Raw genomic sequence first — 24,415 nt, 5'->3', positions numbered from 1 at the left:
AACCACAGAGATATGATATTCCCAGTACTCAGTAGTGGTATGGGTAAAATTAGACTGAGTTCAATTAACTGCTTTTTTTCCTTGCTTTTTTAATGCTTTTTTAGTGAAAAGGTGAACACAAAAGACTTTTCCAAAGCTAGCAAAAAGTTATGCAGAAAAGAAAGTACATAAGTTTAAAGCATCAATTGCAATTGGATTTTGAAAAGCACTATTGAAAGAAGATTTTGGGGTAAAGGCATACTTCCAGGGGTGGGATTCAGCCGGTTCAGGCGAACCAGTAGTTCTGGTGATCAGTAGTTCTGGTGATCAGTTCGTCCTGTCCACCCGCCGCTGCTCTTTCCTGTCCTATATTTCCCCATTTTTTTAGCTCAGCTGATTCGTGCGGCACAGCAGATTGCCACGCGTCAGCTGTTTTACTCACTGGCGCTGACATAGAAGGTAAGCTTTTAAGCTTAAAATGTGTGGTTTATGAACGCTGGGTGCGTGTGCAAGGTGCACGTTAGGTGTGCATGTGTGCAAAGTGCGCATTTGCATGCTCACCGAACCGGTTGTTAAACCAATTGCATCCTACCACTGCATACTTCATAGGCAAAAATATGTATTACGAAGAATCAGCACATGAAGAACCCTCTGTTATACAGAGTAAAAATCTTAAAACAAATAACAATGGTTTGGACAAACAAACATTTCAATCCAAAGAGTAGGTCACTAGCATATTAAATAGGTTTATTCTGGCTATAGTTAGAAGGTTGAGGACCATTCTCAAACTGGCTGTTTGAGACAACAGGAGGGACAAACATGATAGTTCCAACAGAGTTTAGGCTCCAGATAAAACACAGATTAGTAATCAGATTTGTAAAATTATGCTTACAACTTTTCCCACTATCTTAATAATGCATCTCATATGCAGATTGCACAGTTGGATTTTCTGGTCACAAACTCCTTCTTCTAGATGTTGGTTTCTACTCTGCTAGGCATTCTACTTTCTACCTGGGTAGGATGGCACTGTGCCAATCTGATTGTGTGCATATTCAAAATCAAAATCTTTCTAGATGGATCATGATTTTAAGATTTGAACTCTGCCATCTTCAATTAAGGAAGAATACTGTAAATGAAAATAAGGCTTAGAAAAAAGCCTACCCAAAACGGTTGAAGCTGGAGAAGACCAATGCCTTGGCATGTTTATTTGATTACAACCCAACCACCAATTCTACTTAGGCTCTGCAACTTATAACAAAATACCCTGTATTTCTACAATTTGGGAAAACAAAACTGAGAAAGCATGTGGCATTTAATTACACCCATTTCAAACAAGCAAAGTGGAACTACAGGTTGGTGAAGCGCTGAAGAAACATCTTTAGAGTCTGTCTCTGTCTCTCATACTGCAAAAGTATCTCTGTATTGGAATCAGAGACACTTTCAATGAATACTTCCTTTAATAAACATCTGATCAGATAGCAAACATAAAACCCTTAGGTTCATCCACAGAAACACATACTAGATCAGTTCTAGCACCTCAGAGTTTCCTGATACCTACTTTTAAATCACCACCAGAGACAAAAAAAAAAGCTCAGAAAGAAATTGTACAGATGACTAAACATTTTCTCCTGTTGCTTGAGTTGGGCCTAAGCCACTGGAAATAGATGGAGAATTTGAGATCTTTAAATCAGAGAGAGATGCTTAAAACCCTAAATGGGTTCTTTCACTAACAGTTTTTAAAAGTTTGACGAGCACCAAAAGCATACACAATTTTTAGCAGGACATATTTGACTCCATGGCATCAGTGTCCATTCTTCTAAATCATTGCCATTTCAAATTAAAACACAATAAATAAGTAAACAGACTTACAATGGTGGGTTTAGTCTCAAATCCACTTACTCTGAAGTACTGACAGTAATTTTATGAAGATTTCCAGAGTCAACTGACAGATGATTGTGGTCTGTTATCTGTTTAACTGTAATTCAAATTGTGAAATTTTTTCCCTTAAAAGATGTGCTAACATCTTTTTCCTTTTTCTAAAAGTTTAGTTTCCTGAAATTCAAGCAAAGAATTGCAGTACTAAAATGCAGCTTTAAAATTGCTCCAGTTAAACTAATCCAAAAATTATTCTTTATTTTTATTATCCTTGTTCTCTTTTTTCTAAATGTGTAACACCGATGCTGTGATATGAAAAGCATCCCTCTGCTTTTTCCTTAGGTTCTAATTCAGGATTCTCATTGTTCAGTTGTCAAATTACTCCCATGTTGTTAAACCATAGTGGTTATTCAGGCCAGAACTGGCTAAGATCCAAATTTAAAAACAAACCTATAATTAACATGTTTAAGGAAATAAAATTCAGAAAGGAAGCAGTGTGTGTGTGTGTGTATGTGCGTTTATATAGCAATAGCACTTAGACTTATATATCGCTTCACAGTGCTTTACAGATCTCTCTACATGGTTTACAGGGTCAGCATATTGCCCCTGACAATCTGTATCCTCATGTTACCCATCCTTGGAAGGCTGAGTCAATCTTGAGCCAGTGAGACTCAGTCAGCAGAAGTAGCCTGCAATACTGCTTTCTAACCACTGAGCCACTACAGAGTGTGTGTGTGTGTGTGTGTAGTTCTCGACTTATGACCACAATTTATCCCAACATTTCTGTTGCTAAGCAAGACAATTGTTAAGTGAGCTTTGCCCCATTTTATGACCTTTCTTGCCACAGTTAAGTGAATCACTGCAGTTGTTAAGTTACTAACACAGCTCTTAATTGAATCTGGCTTCCACATTGACTTTGCATGTCAGAAGATCACAAAAGATTATCACCTGACCTCAGGACTCTGCCACCATGATAAATACAAGCCAGATTCACATGTCAATCACCCAAATTCTGATCATCTGACCACAATGATCAATGTGTGGTCAAAGTGTGAGAAACAGTCATAAGCCATTTTTTAAAAACAGTTATGAGTTGAGGACTACCTGTATATACGTATTTGCTTGCACATCTAGACTCTAAAGAACCTGAAGTCTGCTGTAGTCAAATATTTCATATAATATTTGTGTACCATTAATTTAGTATAGACTACCAGTTATGAATGCTAAATCAATATCAAGTCAGAAATCTCATTATGCAAAGAAATTCAATGTTAGGACAGACACACTAGATTAAATTGAACATCAACAAGGGTTATATCATGGAGTTAGTGCATATGAACTGGAATAAAGGGATAAATATCTATTGGCTGTGCCCTTCCTCTGCACCTATTGATGCAATTTGGGAATTATCATACATGCAAACAAATAGTATACCTTATTCTGGGAGTTGACCAGCTTGGGCAGGGTCAACAGGCATGATGTAATTTCATTTAGATATGGCAGTACAAACTGTCTAATATTTGTTTACATAGTCATTTGAATTTATATGTTAATTAATATACAGTGGTACCTTGCTAATTGTTAATTGGTTCTGGGAGGTATACTATAATATAGCCTTTATTGTCATTTTACATCATGTATACAATAAAATTGGTATGAGTAATGTGCAATGAGTATCAAAAACGATGAGTACCAAACAAAAATTTCCCATAAGGAATAATGTAGTGAATGACAATGGAGCCAATGACAAGTTCTAGTGTGTACGTTGAGTACCAAACAAATGATGAGTACCCGGACAAAATGTTTGTGTCCAAGTGCATTGAATACCAAATTCAATGAGTTTCAAAGCAACTGAGTACCAAGGTACCACTATAATAATATTTATGGCCTATAATGAGAATGATGAATATGGATTGCTTTTGTCAATCTATGAAACTTCACTGATTTACATGACTAATATTTGGCTTTAATAAAAACATTGTTTCTGTCTTTTTCGGAACAAAATTATGGCAGATACTCTGCTCATTGAGACAAACTTATGCTCCTGCCCAGAGGTAGGTTGCTTCCAGTTTGGCCCAGATCGGGCAAAGTGGTAGTAGCAGCGGAGGGAGGCTCTGCTCACCCACCTGGATGCTTCTGTGCATGCGCAGAAGCATCACATGCGAGCAAACCGGTAGCAAAAATTTGGAAACCCACCACTGCTCCTACCGATCGACACCATCAAAATGCAGAAGAGAAAGTTATTCTTGTGGCTGAAACTGAACAACCCTATAAGAAAAAAATATAGTACAAATTTTCATAACATCTAAAATCAGCTGTGAATAATAACAGGACTTTTCTCTTATGATTCTATGGCATATGACAAGTAAATCAGTACATTTGTTTCACTGGTTGTAAGAAGATCTTCAATATTCTGAAGTTTACATTCTTATAATTTGTCTTGGATATATAGGTAGTCCTTGAGTTATGACCACTTGTTCAGTGACTGTTCAGAATTACAATGGTACTGAATGAAAGGGACGTGTGACCAGTCTGCAAACTTTCAGCCATTGCAATGCCTCTGCAGGAAAGTAATCATGATCCAGATGCTTGGGTGCCCAGCTCGCAATTACCATACTGCAATAAGCCGCAGTCACTGCAACAAGCCATTTGCTACCTTCCCTATCAGATTCCCACAAGCAAGTAGCAATAGCACTTAGACTTATATACTGCTTCACAGTGCTTTACAACCCTCTCTAAGTGGTTTACAAAGTCAGCATATTGCCCCCAACAATCTGGCTGGATCCTCATTTTACTGACTTTGGAAGAATGGAAGGCTAAAACAACCTTGAGCCGCTCAGAATCGAACTCTTGGAGTGAACGGTGAGTTAGCCCTGCAGCAGGGAAGGTTGCAAGTTGCTCCCATGAATTACTCCCACTGCTCTCAGAGTCCCACTATGCAGTGCAGGATCCAGGCATCTCATACTCCATAGGGATCTAATACACCCATCTCCCAGTGTTGTCCTTCCCAGTCCTCCTGCATTCCCAGCACCTGCTCATGCTACCCAGCATCTGCCCACTGCACTTGCTGGCCCACCCAGCCCCAACTTGTGGCATCCATTCATTCTCTTCCCATCTGGGACTCCCGATCTTCTTCCATAACAACCCTTGGGGTCCTGGGATTACAACAACAACAGGAACTCCTGGAATTGTCATCACTGAGCAATGTGATCACATGATGTCATACTTTGACTGTATTGCTCACTGTTGGCAATCTCAGTCCCAATTGCCAATATAACCCAAGGATTACTATGTTTTTTCTTCTCTTCTAGCAATTGGATTAAAATGTGCTATTGAAATCTATCAATCAGTGTTTTAACAAATATTATTTCTTCATATATCAAGGTGCTTCAGGGAACTTATCAATGTCATGTAATATCTCCACTTTATTCTTTAGAAACTTTGGCTTCTTTATTAGCAGAGTATGTTTTGAATATCGAAGTAGCTGAAGTTGAATACAAATTCTTGTATGCTGATATTTTATGTGTTTATGTATTATTGATAACTATTGATGTTCTTTCCCAGAATTTATGGCTGTAGTACAATTTGATAATTATCAGGTGAATAAATTAATTTGAAAAAGCCTAATATACTTCCTATAAAATGAAGGCTATTATGAAAATTTGTAAAAAAAAATACAGAGTTTAAGTATTATTTGAATTATTTAAAAGACTTTGGAATAATTATTCAAAGAATGACTTTCTCGTTTGTAGGGAAAAATATTTCAAATTGTTTACATCAGATTAATACTTACTTTTTAACAGGTTAAACATACCTACAAGTTTATTGAAGGGATAACACTGTTAAACTGAGTCTCAGATATACCACCGACTTATATTTTGATTTCTACTTCATCATATAGAATTGGAATTTTTATTAAAGACCTCCATGTATAGAACTAGAACAGTGATTATTTTACCTTTTGACTTTTTGGCAGGGGCAGTGATTTTACTCTAGTCAGTTTTTTTTCAGAATTAAAAACTGGGAGACATTTTTTGCATGAAGTTGGGCATTTAAATTTTATGCCAAGTTCCCTGAGAATTTTGGGATAATCCTAGTTTGAAAAATGTAGGAAGCTTTTCTTTGGAGTTTCAGGGCAAGAAAGATATTGCTACTGTTAATCAAACTTTGAAATAAATGTCTACTGTCTTGCAGCAAGACTTTGGGTTATCTAAAATTGCTGAGCAGTAATATATTCAACTAAAACATCTTTAGCAGACTTGGGAACTCCTAAATTATTGTCAATAGATAGTTTCAGATACTCCTGTATGGACAATTTCTTTTTACTTCCACTAAAGTATATCACTCAAAGAGTTACCGGTAATTAAAAAAAAAATGAAACAAAGCATTAAAAGGCCATATTTTAACAAACTAAACTAATGGACTTGAAATGGGTTTTAAAAGTGTTTAATGTACACATTATGATCTTGCAATTAACTTAATGCAAGAGTTGTGCTGATTGGGCACTGCAGAAGATGTTAGACAAGAGTTGGCTGTCAACTTTACTAACTTTACTAAGTTAGAAGTGCAATATCACTGATACATGAGTTCTGGGTTTCTATTTGGTTGTCCTGTTTTAACTTACTACTTACAGATTCCATTTTATCATATATGGTTGAGCATGACAAAGATGTAATATCATGTTCAATTATGTACAATAACCTTGGAACGTATTGCTTTATAAAGAACTAGCTGATAACTTGGCCTTGCCCGGGTATTTATTTATAGGGGGGAAATGTCTGGACCAAACATAATTTCTAATGTTGGATTTTTCCCACTTACCAGAGGGAGCCCCCTTGTGGAGTACTGTGAAGCTGTTACTATGGCAGTTTTACTGCGCTGTACATTAGAAGCCAGTACGGCACAACAGGCTGTATCTTAACCGAACACATACCCTGAGGGGTGTTAGGGGTGTCTTTATTATAACTTCACAAGGAAGGACAGAGGCTCGAAGGTAACAGTAACCAATTTAATATAACAAGTAACGTTGTAACGATAACAATGCAGTAGACCGGACAGGCTGGTAGCTGTGCGCGGTAGATAGGAAAGTCAGAACAGTAGATCGGAAGGTCAGAATAGTAGACCGGTAACTTCCACGGCTATGAAGTAGATCGGGGAGCCGTTGGAGATGTTCTCTCTTTTATACTCAGCTGGCTTGCGTTTGACAGCTCGGCAACTGACAGGCGCGTCTGATTGGCTAAGACGCGCCTGGCTGCTGCCGAGCCATCATTCGCAAGTGTGAGGACTTGCTAAGACTATATAACAGTCTTACCCTAACGTATCAAGTTTGCTTGAGGCGTTCCAGAGTTATGCTGGCATGCGCGCGCACACACATACACACACAGCCATTTATATATAGAGAGAGAGATTTGGGATTTCTCATGCATGAATGTTCCTCAAAAGATGGCTTTGTTTAGATGGAAATGATCTGTCTCCCCATATTTAAAATCCTGAAAGGAACATACATACTTGCTCTTCAACTATAAATTGGTTTGCTACTATTGTTTTAGAAAGACTGACAAATATTGTTCTGTGTGATAGGGTTTAAAAATTGCTGTTTAAAAACTGACTTATTTTCTGATGTATATTTTATTGTATACTTTGCCTTTTCTTTTTTTTTTATCTTCTTAATTTTTATGCAGCTATCTTCAACTACTTTCTTAAATTGGAGAAAAGGTGATTCAAGGAGTGGATAAAGTTATATGTTCATATCTCCTGTTTTAATTTGAAATGCCTGAAATTCCAGGCATTTTAAAATTAAGAGAAAGAGAAAAGGATACACATCAGCCTTTCATTCAAATACTAGTCTGAGAAGAACAGGTAACCAGAAATTGTCTACAAGTAAAAGTAAACTAGCAGAGCACAGGGGAGGTACAGAGCTAACTATCTTGCAAGCTAATAACTTTTTGCTTAGTTTAATAACTTGCCTTTATAAGATTCCCATTGTTTTTGAACCAATAAAAAGCATCAGAACCCAAATGAAAAATTGCTCAGGCATCTCTTTTACCCGTTGCTGCAAGACCATCACATTCCAGGAAGATATCTGTTCTGAACTACATACTTTAAATATTTCTTAATATAACCCAGTAAATACAGACAGTATTCATCCACTTCACTGAAGGATCTTACTGAAAAAAAACCCGGTGTGCTTGAGATGTTTACTGCCCTCTAAATTGTTATTTGCAGCATTTAATAATTTGAAATATCCATAGGAAGAGCATAGTCTTTGGTCTTGGATCACTAATAGAGATTCTTGCAAAATGTTGAAAGAAAACGCTGAAGTTAGTTTAGCAAAGTTCATTGCAGATATAAAGTTATCAAGCAGGAAAATTCTCCATCGAAAATAAAAGAGATATTCATAATGTTTTGACTTCTGGAGTTTCAAAACTTATGCAATATTAACTCTTCATCCATGGATGATCAGGAATGAAACATAATATGTGTAGAGTATAAGAAGGAGGGGGCCACAGGTGGTATTCTACTAGTTCAGACTAGTTCGCCCGAACCAATAGCGGATATGGTGGGTGGCCCCACCCATCTGGCCTACAGGCTCTACGGCATCCCATTTAGGCCCTTTTTTCGCCAAAAGCACATGCGTGGAAGGCTGTGCACATGCAAAGAGGTGGCCCGTGCGCTCATATTTGCAAAACGGTAGGGAAGGTAAGTGAATATCAGCCATAGATGGGCAAACTAAATTATGTTTCCTGCTGCTCTGCTGAGTCTCTATTAGATCAAAGGTTCTTATAAATACTGAAGGAATACTTCCATTAATGGAAAGGAATGCCTGAATTTACCAGTAGTGATGGCCATTTCTCCATACTTTCAGCTTGATACTGTATTATATTTTAGTAAGTATGTGGAAAAAAATTGTTCCAAAACCCCATTCCATCTGCACAATTTTGTGCATGATAATATATTGTGGGATGCCGTAATATATTGTGCTGTGATCCTAGATCAATTGATCCCACCAGCAGAGATGATGCAAAAATGGATTTGTCTGAGTAAGAAATTCAGGTTATGAGGAACTCTAACCCTAATTAAACCACTTTCCCAACCTTATGCCTTCCATTTATTTGAATCCTATTTTTTATATTCAACCAGCCACCATGTTCAACTTATTTGAAACACAAGGCACCTGACTAGAGAGGAAAATCAAAATACATTTAATAGGTAACCACCTTATAAAACAATGACATAAACTGGGCAACAAGATATTCTCAAACGGTTGTGGGGTCTGGTTATTTCATTCACTATAACCAAATTACATTTTCATCAATGATAAAAAGTTAACATCTTTGTCAAAATATCTACAAAGTCTCCTTGTCACCAAATACAGGTAGTCCATTTTAGCAACTGCCTTGTTCATCACTGCAATTACAACAAGCGATAAATAAGTAACTTTACAACTAGCCCTTGCATTTCTGATCTTTGCAGATCTATAAAGCAAATGACAACTGAAGTAAGATCAGAAGCACAACTGCGGTTTCACGTAGTTTTGGCTTTGCTTGAATTGCTATATGTAAATCATGGTCACTAAATGAGGACTGCCTGTACTGATTTGATACACACACAGAATTTCACCTCACCTTCTGATCTGGTTATAGACCAGATAATTATGAACTTGGCATTTTCGAAGTTAATCTTTCAATCATTACCATCAAAAATTAAAATGCTGTAAATCTTTGCAGTATTGATTTATTGTGATACCTTCACTTTCAAAATGATTTACCAGCTTATTTGACAATGAAAGTGAAGTTGCTACCCAAGCCTCATGTTTACTCAGAAGTTTGTTGCAGAGTTTAAATGGGATTTATTATTAAATATCAATCTATTCATAGTAATGCACTCTTCATCAAGCAATTTTTAGAAAATTTAATTTGGATAGCACATTGTGCTATCAATAGTAGATACAATATCATGATGTAGCCAATTTCATTTTGCTTTTGAAGTTTGTACTTACTCATATTCGATCTTCAAATATCTAGCATTACATTCTCAGACTGCCCAAAATTGCTACTTGTACTATATGAAGCTGTTAATAAATACTTAAATAATGGATTCAATCACTACAAACTGCATAACAAACTGGTGATATAAATAAAGCTCTGTTCATCATACTTCCTAAATCATTATTTTTTCCAGAAAAAAAATAAGTCAGATTATACTAGATATATAAAAATCATTCAGATATAACTAAGGACCTAAAGAGTTCTTGATTTTCAGCTCATATAATGTGACAAATGCCTTCTATCCATTTTACTTAATGGCATGCTACAATTCCTTTTCACAATAATATATAATAATTCACATACTTATATCATTAATGCACACAATGTAGCACTGTTGTATAATTCTGAACATAGGTAAAATCCGGCATGCCTGTAGGAAAATATTTTACAGCTTTTAATACTCAAGAGCTTAAACAATTTCCTTACTTTAAAAGACAGAAGAAAGCAAAACAGAAAAATGAAAGCAAGAATGTAACCCACTCTATCCATAACCCTGTTAAACTGAAAACCCCTTAATTATTTTTCTTCTGAAAAGAAAAAAAGCATTAAGCACGTCTCCTATTTCAAGCAAATAGAGATGTAATATGAACAGCTTACTGTGAATAGTGGTTTAATCAGGAAGTAGCCATTACCCCCTCGATACAGAACAGTGACAGCACTCCAAAACAAGCCGTAATATTTTCTTTTTTTAGTTAAGAGGAATGAAAGAACACCTACTATTGTATCCTAGTTCTTCTGACCTCTGGGTCAGCAGATCTCTATTATCAAATGCTATCAAGGCAGCATAATCCAAAGCAAGCATTTACAGCACTCTATTTGTGGAAACACCTAAAATCTGTCTTAACACAACCTCTCTCTCTCTCCCTATGTTACTCACAAAACATGGCTGTCTTATTCAGAGATTAGCAATTATTGTAATGAGATACTGCCGGAGAGGGTCAAATAGTACTTCCTGCAGTTTACACATCTTGATTTCCTGGTAAACAAACTGAAAGGCAGCTGGAGCACTTAGATTACCGGTAAACATCCATGTTCATGTGACCAAAACCAACCCAGGTAAGGTATGTGGCTTGCAAAATATAAGGTAGGAATTGTTTTACTGAACTGTGGCAACACCCTCTCTAAAGCAGTTTTAACAAAAGGAGCGTTCTCTATGCAAAAGACAGTTTCCCCCCTCTCAGAGAAACAGATGAAAGGCTTAGTCCGTATTATGTTATTCCCTTTGCTATAACAAGGAACTAAGATTACCTGGATTTTAAATAAAAGCTTAAATTTCAGTGGCAGCTACGAGTCAAGAAAAACAGAATAGCCCAACTTCTCAAAGAACAAGGAAACTGCACTGGGCTGAAGCTAATTTAATACAAATCAATATTACTTTCTTGAAAATATACTTGAATGAATAAAAACATGATATAATTCCCTGTCAAAGAATATACACCTGAACTTTTTTCTGCAAATACATACATACATACATACATACATACATACATACACACACACACACACACACACACACACACACACAAACACACACAAAAAACCCTATATTGCCAAAAATATTCACTCACATGCCTTTACTCGCATATGAATTTACTGTAAGTGACATCCCATTCCTAATCCATAGGGTTCAATATGACTTTGGTTCACCCTTTGCAGCTATAACAGCTTCAACTCTTCTGGGAAGGCTGTCCACAAGGTTTAGGAGTATGTTTATAGGAATTTTTGACCATTCTTCCAGAAGCCCATTTGTGAGGTCACGCACTGATGTTGGACGAGTTTACGTGGCCTACCACTTCGTGGCTGAGTTGCTGTCGTTCCCAAACACTTCCACGTTCTTATAATACAGTTGACAGTTGACTGTGGAATATTTAGGAGCGAGGAAATTTCACGACTGGATTTGTTGCACAGGTGGCATCCTATCATAGTTCCACGCTGGAATTCACTGAGCTCCTGAGAGTGACCCATTCTTTCACAAATGTTTGTAAAAACAGTCTGCATGCCTAGGTATTTGATTTTATACACCTGTGGCCATGGAAGTGATTGGAACATCTGATTCTGATTATTTGGATGGGTGAGTGAATACTTTTGGCAATAAAGTGTGTATGTATGTGTATGTGTGTGTATGTATGTATGTATACACACACACACACACACACAAACATACCCCCTTCCCAAAGCACCAATAATAAAAATTAATATAAAAACCTAAGAGCAACCCTGCCAAGTCAAGCCAATGCTTTCTTAATATAGTTTCTAAATATGTTTTTCACTGACCAACCAATGGCATCCAAGATGGTCATAAGCAGGAGATGTGGAAATTGTCCTGAACCTGGAAGTCTCAAGACACATATTGTCCATAAGTGGATTCAATCCCCTTCTAAAGACATTCCAGTCAGTGGTCATCATCATGTTTTGTGATGATGACTTACACAGGTGAACTATGCATTGGGTGAACAAGTGCTCCTTTTTCCTTTTGAAATGTTCCTGTTCAAATTTTTCTAACTAGCTTCATTGAATGCCCATGGACTTAGTATTTTGAAAGAGAAGGAAGCCTCCCTGTTGACTTTCTCCTCATTCATGCATTCATTCATTCGATTTATGTGCCGCTCATCTTGGCTAGAGGTGACTCTGGGTGGCTTACAGTCATTCACACACTTTGATCCATCCCTCCATCATCTTTATTTTAAATGAAGTGTTTTAATTATTTTAGCATTTTTCTTTGTAAGGAAAGTGTTCAATTCTCCTTCAATTTGCTAGCACTGATGATGTTAGGTAGTTTGGTTCATGAAACGTCTACAAGAAAACAACCAAGCCAGAGAGCACCAGGGCCCCCTCATTTCAACTCTATTCTCCTTTATCGGTATTCCTTCAATTTTTCTGATAATTTTAAAAGCCGTTAAAATAAAAAGTAAACAATTTAAAAATAGTCTTTCCCATGAGATCAATACTTTCCCTTTCTTCAGATAGTTGTTAGTTGGGAAGTCGTGTCCAACCCATCGCGACCCCGTGGACAACGTTCCTCCAGGCCTTTCTGTCCTCTATCATCCTCTGGAGTCCATTTAAGCTCATGCCTACTGCTTCAGTGACTCCACCAGCCACCTCATTCTTTATTGTCCCCTTCTCCTTTTGCCCTCAGTTTTTCCCAGCATTAGGCTCTTCTCGAGTGAGACCTTCCTTCTCATTAGGTGGCCAAAGTATTTGAGTTTCGTATTCAGGTTCTGGCCTTCTAAAGAGCAGTCAGGGTTGATCTCCTCTAGGACTGACCAGTTTGATCGTCTTGCAATCCAAGGGACTCGCAGGAGTCTTTTCCAGCACCATAGTTCAAAGACCTCAATTCTTTGGTGCTCAGACTTTCTTATGATCCAACTTTCACAGCCATTTCTCCAGATAAGTTGACCCAAATGTAATACAAGCAGGAAGAATATTCAACAGTAGAACTATGGTCTGTCTGTCTCTCTCTCTCTCTCCCCCTCCCTCCATCATCCATCACATCATTAGCATAGTAAGTTCTAAAAATATGTATAATAAATTAAAAATGATGTTATAAAAAGAAAAGAATAAATAAGTATCCAAACTTAGCTAATGGTGACATATTGTACAGATGGTAGCACAAATCTGGGCAACTTCAGATGATATTTTTGAGTTCTTGTCTGAAAGAAGTAACAGTAAGCAGAAATTCCATTCTCTGCCTGGAAAAATGGAAGTCAATCTATATAGACACCAGCATAGTAGAATATGACTTAAGAGCCATATTTCTCGACTTCAGCAATTTTAAAATATGTGCATTTCAACTCTCAGAAGTTCTCCAGCCAGCATGCTCACTACAGACATAAATGACCAAGCTCAAATCTTATATCAGATATATTATATGATGATCTAGCTCTCAACAGAAGGCTCTAATGCTGGGAAAGAGAAGCGAACAACCACTAGTAAAATTGACAGACTCCGTTACAGTGATGATGAGTGCACGGGTAAACCATTTCTTCCAACAAAACAACAATTCCTAAAAATTCTGTCTGGATTGCTTCTGGGAGACTTTTTCGCGGAGGGAAGTCTTGTAAAAATTGGGAAGAGTGCTTAATTTCACTGTATTAAACAACAGCCATATACATTAAAACAATGAGTAATGAGTAAATTCAAGCATCATATTAAACTACTACTGGCTAAGAATTGAGCCTCTGTGATTGGTGCAGCAACTTCTGATTAACCAAAATGTTTAGCTTCATGTATGAACCCAGCGCAACATCTAAAGCTTGAATTTGAGCTTCAGGAATGAATTGTTAACAAGGAGTTTAACTTCAGTAATCAATCAAAAATAAATCTATTACAGATAAAGAGAAGATAGAGATCAACTAGATTCTGGGAAAATTAAGAAATTGTCTTAGAGTAAGAAAATAATTTTGCAAATAACTTCAAGTACTATACACTACAAAGAGCAACAATTCATTCACACTGTTGCAGACATTTGAGCAAATCAGGTAGTAAAATCCAAGATTCCTGTTTGTGGGCTGCCTCAGGGGACCACCATCTCCCCTCTGCTTTTTAATATATATATAAGGTCATTCATCGGCCATGGTAGATCTCTGCCCTGGCTATACATATGAAATTGTTAAGATTCTACTCTGCTTTCTATTGATTGTCTTATAGATAGAGAGTCTGGATTGGTAAAAACAGACTTTGGCTCAACCCTTCAAAGGCTGTGGGTTTGGGTCCCCATAACTGGACCTGCAGAGATTTCTCTTTGCACTTCAGTGGGATTGCATTGCAATGATGCATATAGTAACAAAAACAGACAGAAATGGCAAAAGAGGAGCTATATGTAAAAGATGAAATAGACAGGATTATAAGTAATCCATAAAACAAACCCCTATAAATACCAACAGGATAATCCAGAGTGCAGAATATTTAATAAAACAGGGACTGCAATGGATATATAGAAAATAATTATAATTTCTATATAAGTGGAAAGTATGAGCATTTGTGCAAAAAGAGGAAGAATCACCATATTTTTCGGAGTGTAAGGTGTACCATAGTATAAGACGCACCAAGGTTTTGAAGAGGCAAATTTTTTAAAAAAGTTTTTGCACTGCAAACCTCCCAAAAACGGCCCGTTTTTCGTGAAAACAGGCCCATTTTTTGCCAAAAAAGGGGCATGGATAGTCTTTAGGAAGTTTATAAAGTGCTCCTGGGAGCTTGGGGGGGGGAATTGAGCAAAAAAATGCCCTTTTTTGCTCATTTCTTCCCTCCCCAGCACCCAGGAGCTCTCTGAAAGCCTCCTAAAAGCTCTGCACAACCATTTTGGTGAAGGGGACGGGGTTTCGGTAGGCCAAAAATGCTGTATTCAGTGTATAAGACGCACCCAGATTTTCAGCCTCTTTTTTTTGAGAGAAAAAGGTGTTTCTTATACTCCAAAAAATATGGTATCTTGATATTTGAGGGGCCTTTTAACTAGATATGTCCAAATGTCTTTGTAAGGAAAATGAGTAGACAAAGAGTTGTATTGCATGAATAAAGACATTTGTTTTTTTACTATTTTCTACAAGGGAACAGGATCAAGGTTGTATTTTGTCAAACGTTTCAATATTGTCCAACGGGGTGAATTTTCCTTGTAATTGCCCTGTTTTCCCAAAAATAAAACTTCCCCAGATAATAAGCTCAATAGGGCTTTTGAGTACATGTGCTAAAATAAGCCCTCCCTGAATATATTGCAACACAGCAGCCGCCAGGAGGTGACCACGCTCACCACCCTGTGCACCTCAAAAATAATACCTCCGTGTAAATAAGACCAAGCACTTATTTTGGGGTTCAAAAGAAAATAAGACCCTGTCTTATTTTGGGGAAAACATGGTAGAATTACCATAGGTAATGCACCCAACATACCCCGAAGTTATTGTTTAGGAGAAAAAAATGGGACATTATTAGCAGATTTTATTTGAATTTAAACAAACATTGACTTTTAGAAAATGCAAACCCTTACCAATCTTTTGAACCAATTTTTGAGAATGTGGCTTGAAAAACTAAAGAAACTGAAGGAATAATGGAATGATGAGCCAGAGGAAAGCAGGAGGGAGGTGCTCCCTAAAGGGCAGGGAATGAGCAAATGTGAAACAATAGTTCACTTACTTTCAGTTAAGATAACTTGAAATACAAGTTTCTTTTGAGGTTGTCCTTTCTCTGTATTGAAAAGCATGAATGTACATTTGCACCCCACCCACTATACATCATCCAGGATGCATAAACATTGTAGATAAACCCTGCAGATTCTGTAGTAGTACAGTAGATAATTTTGCTAGGAATAAGGCTACAACTTCTAACTTTGATTCAACCTCGTGAGGTAATAATCTACAAAATTAAACCATGTCAACTAACTCAAGAAGATCATTCCATAAACTAAGTAGGCATACCTAGTGAATCATATATGCATTAGATGCCATCAAGTCTTCGCAAGCCCAACAAATGATAGTTACATTGACATTTGGTGCTTTTGTGCAAAAGCGGAGGAATGTAGGCTGGATAGATGACGATACATCTATAGTAAGTGTCATAGAGGATTATTAGTGATGGGCAAGGCCAACACAGTGCTCACAGTGGATTGATTCAGACATGAGCCAAGTTTATTTTTTGATCGAAACAACTGAGATTATTTTCTGAACTAACTACACTCCCTTGTCCATTCTCATTTTCTTGTCAATCCTGTTACCTCTCAAGCATTTTTTATTTTTGAAAAGACTTAGAAGCTGGATATAGCAGTAAGAAAAAATGGCACAAAAGAGCCATCATGAAGTTATTCTCTAAGTTTTCTTGGAGTTTGAGGAAATTGCTCTTCCACTCCTTTCAAATATCCTAGGTCAAAGGCTTCTATAATATGCAAAGGCCTCTACAAAGATCACTGATTTTCTTATGGAAAGAGAGTCCACATTCCAATGTACTAATGGTGCTAATACAAGAGTTGTTATTCGGTCTCTTCTAGCAATAATTCTACCTGCATCTCAATTCTTCACTCAGGTTGGCATTTTTTCCTCTCTTCCTATATTGGCATACCAAGTAAACAAGGGAGAGCTCTGGATTCTTCAAGCTGAAAGACTCCCTCAAATTTTTACCATTTGCCATTTTTATTGTTGGAGCATAGCTATGGAGGATCAGTATCAGAGATGACCATCTTTAAAAGAGAAGACCAACCTCTTTCTCCATCAGTATCCCATGGATTCTGTGACTCTCTTCTATCCTGTTTCCCTGAAAATAAGACCTTCCCGGATAATAAGCCCAATCGGACTTTTGAGCGCATGCGCTAAATAAGCCCTCCTCTGAAAATAAGCCCTCCCCAAAAATATTGCAACAGAGCAGCGGCCATGAGGTGACCACACTCGCTGCCTCCTGCACCTCAAAAATAATAAGACGTTCCCAAAAATAAGGCCAAGAACTAATTAAGGAAACATGGTAGACATGATAATGATTACCATCATCATTTATTAAACTTGTATGCCACCCAGCTCTTAATGATTCTGAACTAAGATTTATCTCCATAAATTATTTATTGTTTAAAAAATGGACTGTGCAGCAGTCATTTAAAAGATATAAAAACTAGTTTTAAGGCTGAAAAATGTTAATGATTTGACCAATCTTGCACTAGTCTTTACCATTTTGTCCAACAAGGATTCCTAAAAATCATAACTTTTCAAATTAGTGGCACCACGTGGAAGAAAATGTATATCACTGTAATTGTTATGACATTATTTTCATGTATAATTTTCACAACATTTCTACTTACAACATGTCACTGAAGACACGAGATTGCAATCAACCTTCCATCCATACATTGACTTGGTTCTAACAAATCACATACACTATATGCCTTCTCTGGGATTAGCTTCCCAGGATGTTAGTTTGGCTTCCAAAAAGTGCCCTTTCTACTTGAGTTTTATTGTAGGGCAAGAACATACCATGAATGTTCCTGACGTCACCTACACTTTACCCATCCCCTCAAAACTTGGGTGCACAAGTTCCTCCAAATTTTATAATCAAATTACAATAAAAGAGTGATAGAAAAGAGAAATTATTGAGTGAACATATAGTAATTATTATATTATCCACATTTAACTTATCTTACATTTAAATTGAATTTTATTTTCTGACTCTAGTCATTTTGTAGCATACGGGCCCCTTCCCCCAGCTCCATACCCATACCATTCAAAGCCATATGTAGTCCTTAGCACAAGCAAGTTTGTGAACTCCTGTTACAGAAAATAAATAACTTTTTGAGACTTTTAAAGTCAAAAGTGTTTTTTTTATTTCAAAGCTCAATATTTGTACCTGAACAATAAAAAAGCTACTATTGGGATAAGAAAGATCTATTAGCCACCAGTTGCTAACTTTTCATTACATCTTCCAAATCATATCACTAGTCCTCTGAGCTGGATCTAACAAGAAATGTAAAGACAGCAAGAATAAATCATATCCTCTCTGGAAACCCTGGTTCTTATATTTCTATCTATTTTCTATAACCTTATTGGGCCATGGTAAGTAGGGTAATAATTTACTACATTCATTCCAATATTTTAATTGACTACACTATAACAACTATTCAAAAAAAGCATGCAGGTTTGTGATCTTTTATAACCTTGAACATTTAAAATATTTTATATTATGGTACTATATTAAAATATATAAAACAAAATAAAAAATGTTTATAGTTATTACAGTAGCCATAAGGAAATGAAATTCCTGTATCACTTTTATAAAGGGATAATAGGAAAAAGATGGTATCAGAGTAGTTGCTATTGTATAGAGTAATAACGCGTTGTGTACCCAGACTAACAGCTTTCAGTAGGTTTCTTGCTTAAATGTAACCCCTCTCCAGCAGAACATGAAAAAAAAAAAAAAACTAAATTCATTCTGACTATCTTGACTGTAATGCTGGGTTAATTTGTACAGGGTACTGTGTATTAAAATATTCATTAATATGCAGCTCTTAAAAGCTTTACAAGAACAGAAGGGGGGGATAAACTGAATCAGAAGCTTTGTTTTTCCCCCTATAAAATGCATGAAAGTCGGTGAAAAGCAGTAAATATATATCCTTTCATTTATCCATCAACAGAAAATAGACACACAGCCTGAGAGAATGCAATATTCATTTTGCTGCAGAAGAACAGACATTGCATAACAATGAGATTTGCTAATGAAATCAACCATCAACCTGGAATACATATGTATTAAACCAAGACCTCGGTGTCATTTTCTTTTTGCATCATTTGTTCTTTTCCTGATTCCACCCCCTCCCTCCTCTTTTCAGCATTTTGTCCTTCCTTCAGTTTTCCTGCATTCAAATATAGCTATGTTGTACAACAATGTTTAAATATTATAGATGCTTTTATTTTAACATTTTCTTCTCCCTGCCAAATGTAGATGCCAACAGCGTAGCTTCCATCAGCATTGTTAATGTACCCTTGAAGGAAAAATCAATGGGTACTAAAGAGACAAAGACAATTTATTTCTCTGGAAAATTGTTGAAAGTATTCGTCAAAACTGTTTGCCATCCAGATTACAGAGGTGTACCAATGTATACTAATATGTAACATAATAGATGGTGTTTAAAAATGAAAGTTACGTATACATTGTAATTCAATCATTTTCATTCTGCAATAATTACTAATAATGGTTTAGAACTATCCTAATTATGTTTTTAATTCAACTGTATGAAGACCACCATGGTACAAAAATAATCTTAACTATAATACATGGTATGTGCCACTTGGAAACTAGAATTTCAAATGCCATTTTTAAATTGCAGGATGTGCCTGAATTGTTGGCAATTAATGATATTCTTTTGTAATATGCAAAGTCAAACCCTTTAAGAGGAAGCTATTCGCTTCAGGATGAATTAACAATGGAAAGTTTTGAATTTTAAAAGATCCTAGTATTTAAGTCATACCTCTGAAAAAAAAATACTATGGCCTTTTTCAAAAATGCTTAAATTATTGGCAAGCAACAATATTCTTATATAAAGTAAAAGCTATCATTCTTTAAGAAGCCATTTATTTTAAAATACAAAAATGCAAGCTTTCATTTTGTGAAATATTTTATTAAGTGTGCATAAACTAGATTTAATTAACCTGCACACAACTAGGAAAGTTATCACTACATCCTTCTGTTGATGTAATTAATCCTAATTCATGGCACCCATAATTTCTGAGATAGCTGCACTGCTATTAAATAAGGGAATAACTCATCTAGTACTTGCTACTTTAAAAATCTAATTCATACTGAAACAGCTTATGTAGGTGGCCACATAAACATCATAGAATTTTATGGAGGAGTATTGGTTGGTAAACCGTTGTTGTTGGACATGATAAGGAAGCTCCCTTTTCCATTAGTACCAATTCAGCTTTCAACCATTTCCTAATGTTTTCTTAATTGTATAATGCATTTGAGCATGGAGTAAACTAGAACTGTCATCTACCTAAAATTTAGATTCTAAAGAGGTCAATGTAGTCACAGGCTATAATTAATCACAACTAGCAGAGTAAATGTAAATTATTAACTCTATGGGGTTTGCAATACAAGCCACTAATGCACAACATTTGTGCTGGTAATAGGTAAATATTATGTTGGATTTACGGTACTTCGTTTTTTCCACACACACATCTTGAACAGTAATACACGGATGTAGCAAATTTTAGGAATCAGCTACCCATAATATATTCCATACCGTAACATTTTATTATACTGTACATGTAGTCCTTGAGTTACAACTATAATTGAAACCCAAATTTCCATCGCTAAGCAATACAGTTGTTAATTCAGTTCTGGCCCATTTTGTCACAGTTGTTAAGTGAATCACAGCAGTTGTTAAGTTAGTATCAAGGCTGATAAGTGAATCCCTGTTCCCCATTCTTTACTTGTCAGAGGGTTGCATGACCCTATTACACTGCATGACCATTGCCAAATGTCTGACTTTTAATCACGTGACCATGGGGATGCTGCAACAGTGGTTAAGTGTGAAAACCGGTCATAAATAACTTTTAGTGCTATTGTAACGTTGAATGGTCATTAAAACAAATGGCTGTAAGTCGATGACTGCCTGTGCTTTGTATCACTTTTACAACATTCCCTAGTTCCTATAAACAATGAAGCATTCACTCTTGGATGTAATAGAAACATATCCCCCTCCCCCCCTCTCTCTCTCCCCCTCCCCCCCTCTCTCTCTATATATTGTGTGTGTGTATATATTTGTTTTCGTAGATTTCGTATATATATATGACAACACACACACACACACACACACACACACACACACACACACATTGCTGTGTGTATATATCTTCCAGCATAACTCTGGAATGCCTCGAGCAATTTCAACCAAATTTGGTACACAGATGACTTATCTGGATAAAAACACTATGGGTGTAACATCACTCGGGGTTGTGTGTGTGTTCTGTTAAGATACAGCCTGTTGTGCCTTAAAATGACTTCTACTGTACTGCCATAAAATCGCTTCTACTGTACAGCGCAGTGGAGTTGCCATGGCAACGGCTTTACAGTAATGCACAAGGGGGCTCCCTCTGGTAAGGGGAAAATCCAACATTAGAAATTGCATTTGGTCCTGACATTTTCCCCCTATATATAAATACCCAGGCAACGCCAAGTTATCAACTAATGCCTATAAATAAGCCACAGATTCACACGGAATCCTGAAGATAGTGACCCTTGAAACTGGTTTCATGAACCTAAAGGAGGTTAGAAGAGGTGAGAGAGATTTCATCTTTTCTTTCAGTAGCAGCCCTCCTCTCTATTCCCCAGTTGAACATTTATATGATAAATGGAGTTTCAAATCAGTCAGTGAGATTTTGGACTAGTTAAATTCAAATTTCCAGCATAACTTCCATGAATTCCATTGGATTAACCAAACCTAAATAGCTGTACAATGAAAAAAAAAGCCCTCTTCTCCACTTTGTATGCTCCAGATGTGTTGGATATGCAATTCTTACACTCCTGTATCCTGAACTAGGAGCTGCAGTCTGAGCACCTGTGGAGGAAACCAGATTGCAAAAGGCTAGAGAAAGGCTGCAGCACTTTTGAGTAACAGCAGTAGCACAAAAGAAATACCAAATAAAATAAATCTGAGTACCCATTTTGAATTGCAAGATTTAATTCCTCCTCTGCTCGTTGAAATTGCTTCATATTCCAAGTCAGAATATCAGACAGGGAGCAGACGCACTTAGCCTGAGAGTAGGCTAACTTTTTGGAGCAAAAACTATAACCTCAATAATTTGAGAGAGTGCAGAGTTTAATGCAACAGCCCTGATGCTGGAAAGCATAATTTTGCTTTTTTGTGTGATAAAACACTTATTGCTTTCTACCCAATTTCCCCGAAAATAACCCCAATTGGGCTTTTAAGTGCATGTGCTAAAATAAGCCCTCCCACAAAAATAAGCTGTCCCCTAAAATATTTAAATGCATGCACAGCCTGGTCCTCGCCATTCCTAGGAGTAAGGGGGGACATGCCCCATGCGCCCCACATGCACTTACCATCCACATGGAATGCCCTCATGGAGAGCTGAGGTGGCACAGTGGTTAGGGTGCAGTACTGCAGGCCACTTCAGCTGACTGTTATCTGCAATTCAGCGGTTCTAATCTCACCGGCTCAAGGTTGACTCAGCCTTCCATCCCTCCGAGGTGGGTGAAATGAGGACCCAGACTGTGGGGGCGATATGCTGACTCTGTAAACCGCTTAGAGAGGGCTGAAAGCCCTATGAAGCGGTATATAAGTCTAACTGCTATTGCTATTGCTATTGTGGCTGCTCCTGCAAATCCTAGCTACCACACCCCTTTCATTAGTGGTGGCCACAAAAGAGCGGCAGGCCCAGCAATGCTAGGCCTGGCAAGAGTGTGCCAGAAACAGAGACAGAACTTCCAGCCCTCTCTGGATCAGCTGATCTGCAGGCAGCGGGCTGAGGTTAAGGGGCCTCCTGCACCTCAAAATAATAAGACCTCCCCCAAAATAAGACCAAACATTTATTTCGGGGGTCAAAAGAAAACAAGACCCTGTCTTATTTTTGGGGAAACATGTTATATTCCTAACATTTATCAACTGGGATAAAAAGTAGCCAAGGCAGATTATGGATGGGAAACCTTCATTTTAATTATTATTTGTTGCGCTAATCTAAAATATCTCCAGTTGAATATTTTGGCTGTGGTTTTCAGCAATCCCATGCTCAGATTGGCATCAAGATACTTTCAAAAATTAAAGGATAGCAGATCTTTCTTGAAATATATAAGAACCATGTGAGTAATTCTTCGTACAAGTTTATGAAGAGAAAAGATTGTAAATTAGCTAGCTGGAGAATGATTAAAAATAATTTATTCAATTATTCTCAGGTTTCTACTATAAAACATGTTAAACAAAAACATTTGTTTAAAAGGGACCATTATTTATACAAGCCCCAAATGAATGATAGTGAGTATTTGAATGCTAGGAGGTGAGATCTTTATGATTGTTATCCCATACTGGAACCACCTGCCTGAAATGCAGTGTTTCTTAAAAACATAATTTATTTTTAAACAAACAACCTCAGCCTGAAAAGTGGGTTAATGCCTCTATCTTGAGGGAGACAGGGAATAGCTTGTAGATTGCCCACTCCTGTGAGGTACAATTGGCACCTACTTTGTTCTCTTTCCACTACAGCAAAAATATTTTTATTCTCCAAGACCTTTTTAATAGATAAATATGCTAATATTTCAGCTTTTCCACTTCAATGGAACTTTTATATTAATGTAATTTAGCCATTCTGTTTTTAATTTTTATATGTTGCATATTTGTTGCACAAAATATAATCTTTTTAAATATCTTTTTTAAAATGTTAACTCAATGATATAACCAGTAGTGAGTTCCAGCCCGTATGCCCAGATAGGGGCGTACAGGTGCCTGCTGGGAGCGGCAGGCACCATTCAAGTACGGTGCTGCAGAGGGCCCACCTGTCCGTCTGCTCTCCTTACCTCTATTTGAGCCGACCGGGGCATTTGTGCACGTGCACGCAGCATATGGTACCTGCGTAATACTCTGCTGAGCAGCTCAACCATCGCAGGGCAGTGGTGCGCATGCATTCGCAGCACATTTGCATGTGCTGGGCTCTCGGCCCCGTTGCAGCGTGCCGGTTGAGACGGGAACCGGAATCCACCACTGGATATAACCATATTACTACCCTCAGAGTTATACAGGTAGTCCTCAACATACAACCACATTTGAGCCCAAAATTTATGTTGCCAAGTGAGAAATGTGCTAAGAGAGCTTTACGACTTTTCTTGCCACATTTGTTAAGTGAATCACTGTGGCTGTTAAATTAGTAACCCGGCTTTAAATGAATCTGGTTTCCCTATTGACTTTGCTTGTCAGAAGGTAGCAAAAGGGGATCACATGACCCAGGGACACTACAATCGTCATAAATGTGAATCTGTTGTCAAGAATCTGAATGTAAATCATGTGACTGTGGGGATGCTGCAACAGTCATAAGTCACTT

At 37.2% G+C, this 24,415-nt stretch overlaps 1 protein-coding gene across 25 annotated transcripts in view; it reads right to left on the bottom strand.

Moving 5' to 3' along the window:
* BAZ2B (bromodomain adjacent to zinc finger domain 2B) overlaps positions 1-24,415 on the bottom strand; it is a 244,363-nt gene that overhangs the window by 135,846 nt on the left and 84,102 nt on the right. For 9 of the 25 annotated variants that reach the window (XM_087710002.1, XM_087710091.1, XM_087710010.1 and 6 more), the window contains exon 1: positions 10,620-10,782. The exons of 1 other annotated variant lie outside the window; for it this stretch is intronic. In XM_087710002.1, coding sequence (XP_087566128.1) covers positions 10,620-10,704 — 85 coding nt within the window. In that variant the 5' untranslated portion in view covers positions 10,705-10,782. Of the gene's footprint in view, positions 1-10,499; positions 10,783-24,415 lie in introns of those variants that run through there. 15 more of the 25 variants (XM_087710092.1, XM_087710124.1, XM_087710107.1 and 12 more) reach the window with 4 other exon arrangements.

The sequence above is a fragment of the Thamnophis sirtalis genome, unplaced genomic scaffold (genome assembly GCF_051295495.1).
Source record: "Thamnophis sirtalis isolate CommonGarterSnake01/CBP01778 unplaced genomic scaffold, rThaSir2_p1.2 scaffold_1, whole genome shotgun sequence".
Lineage (NCBI taxonomy): Eukaryota > Metazoa > Chordata > Lepidosauria > Squamata > Natricidae > Thamnophis > Thamnophis sirtalis.
The sequence above is the reverse complement of the archived record's forward strand: the minus strand, read 5'-3'. Positions and strand labels throughout refer to the sequence as shown.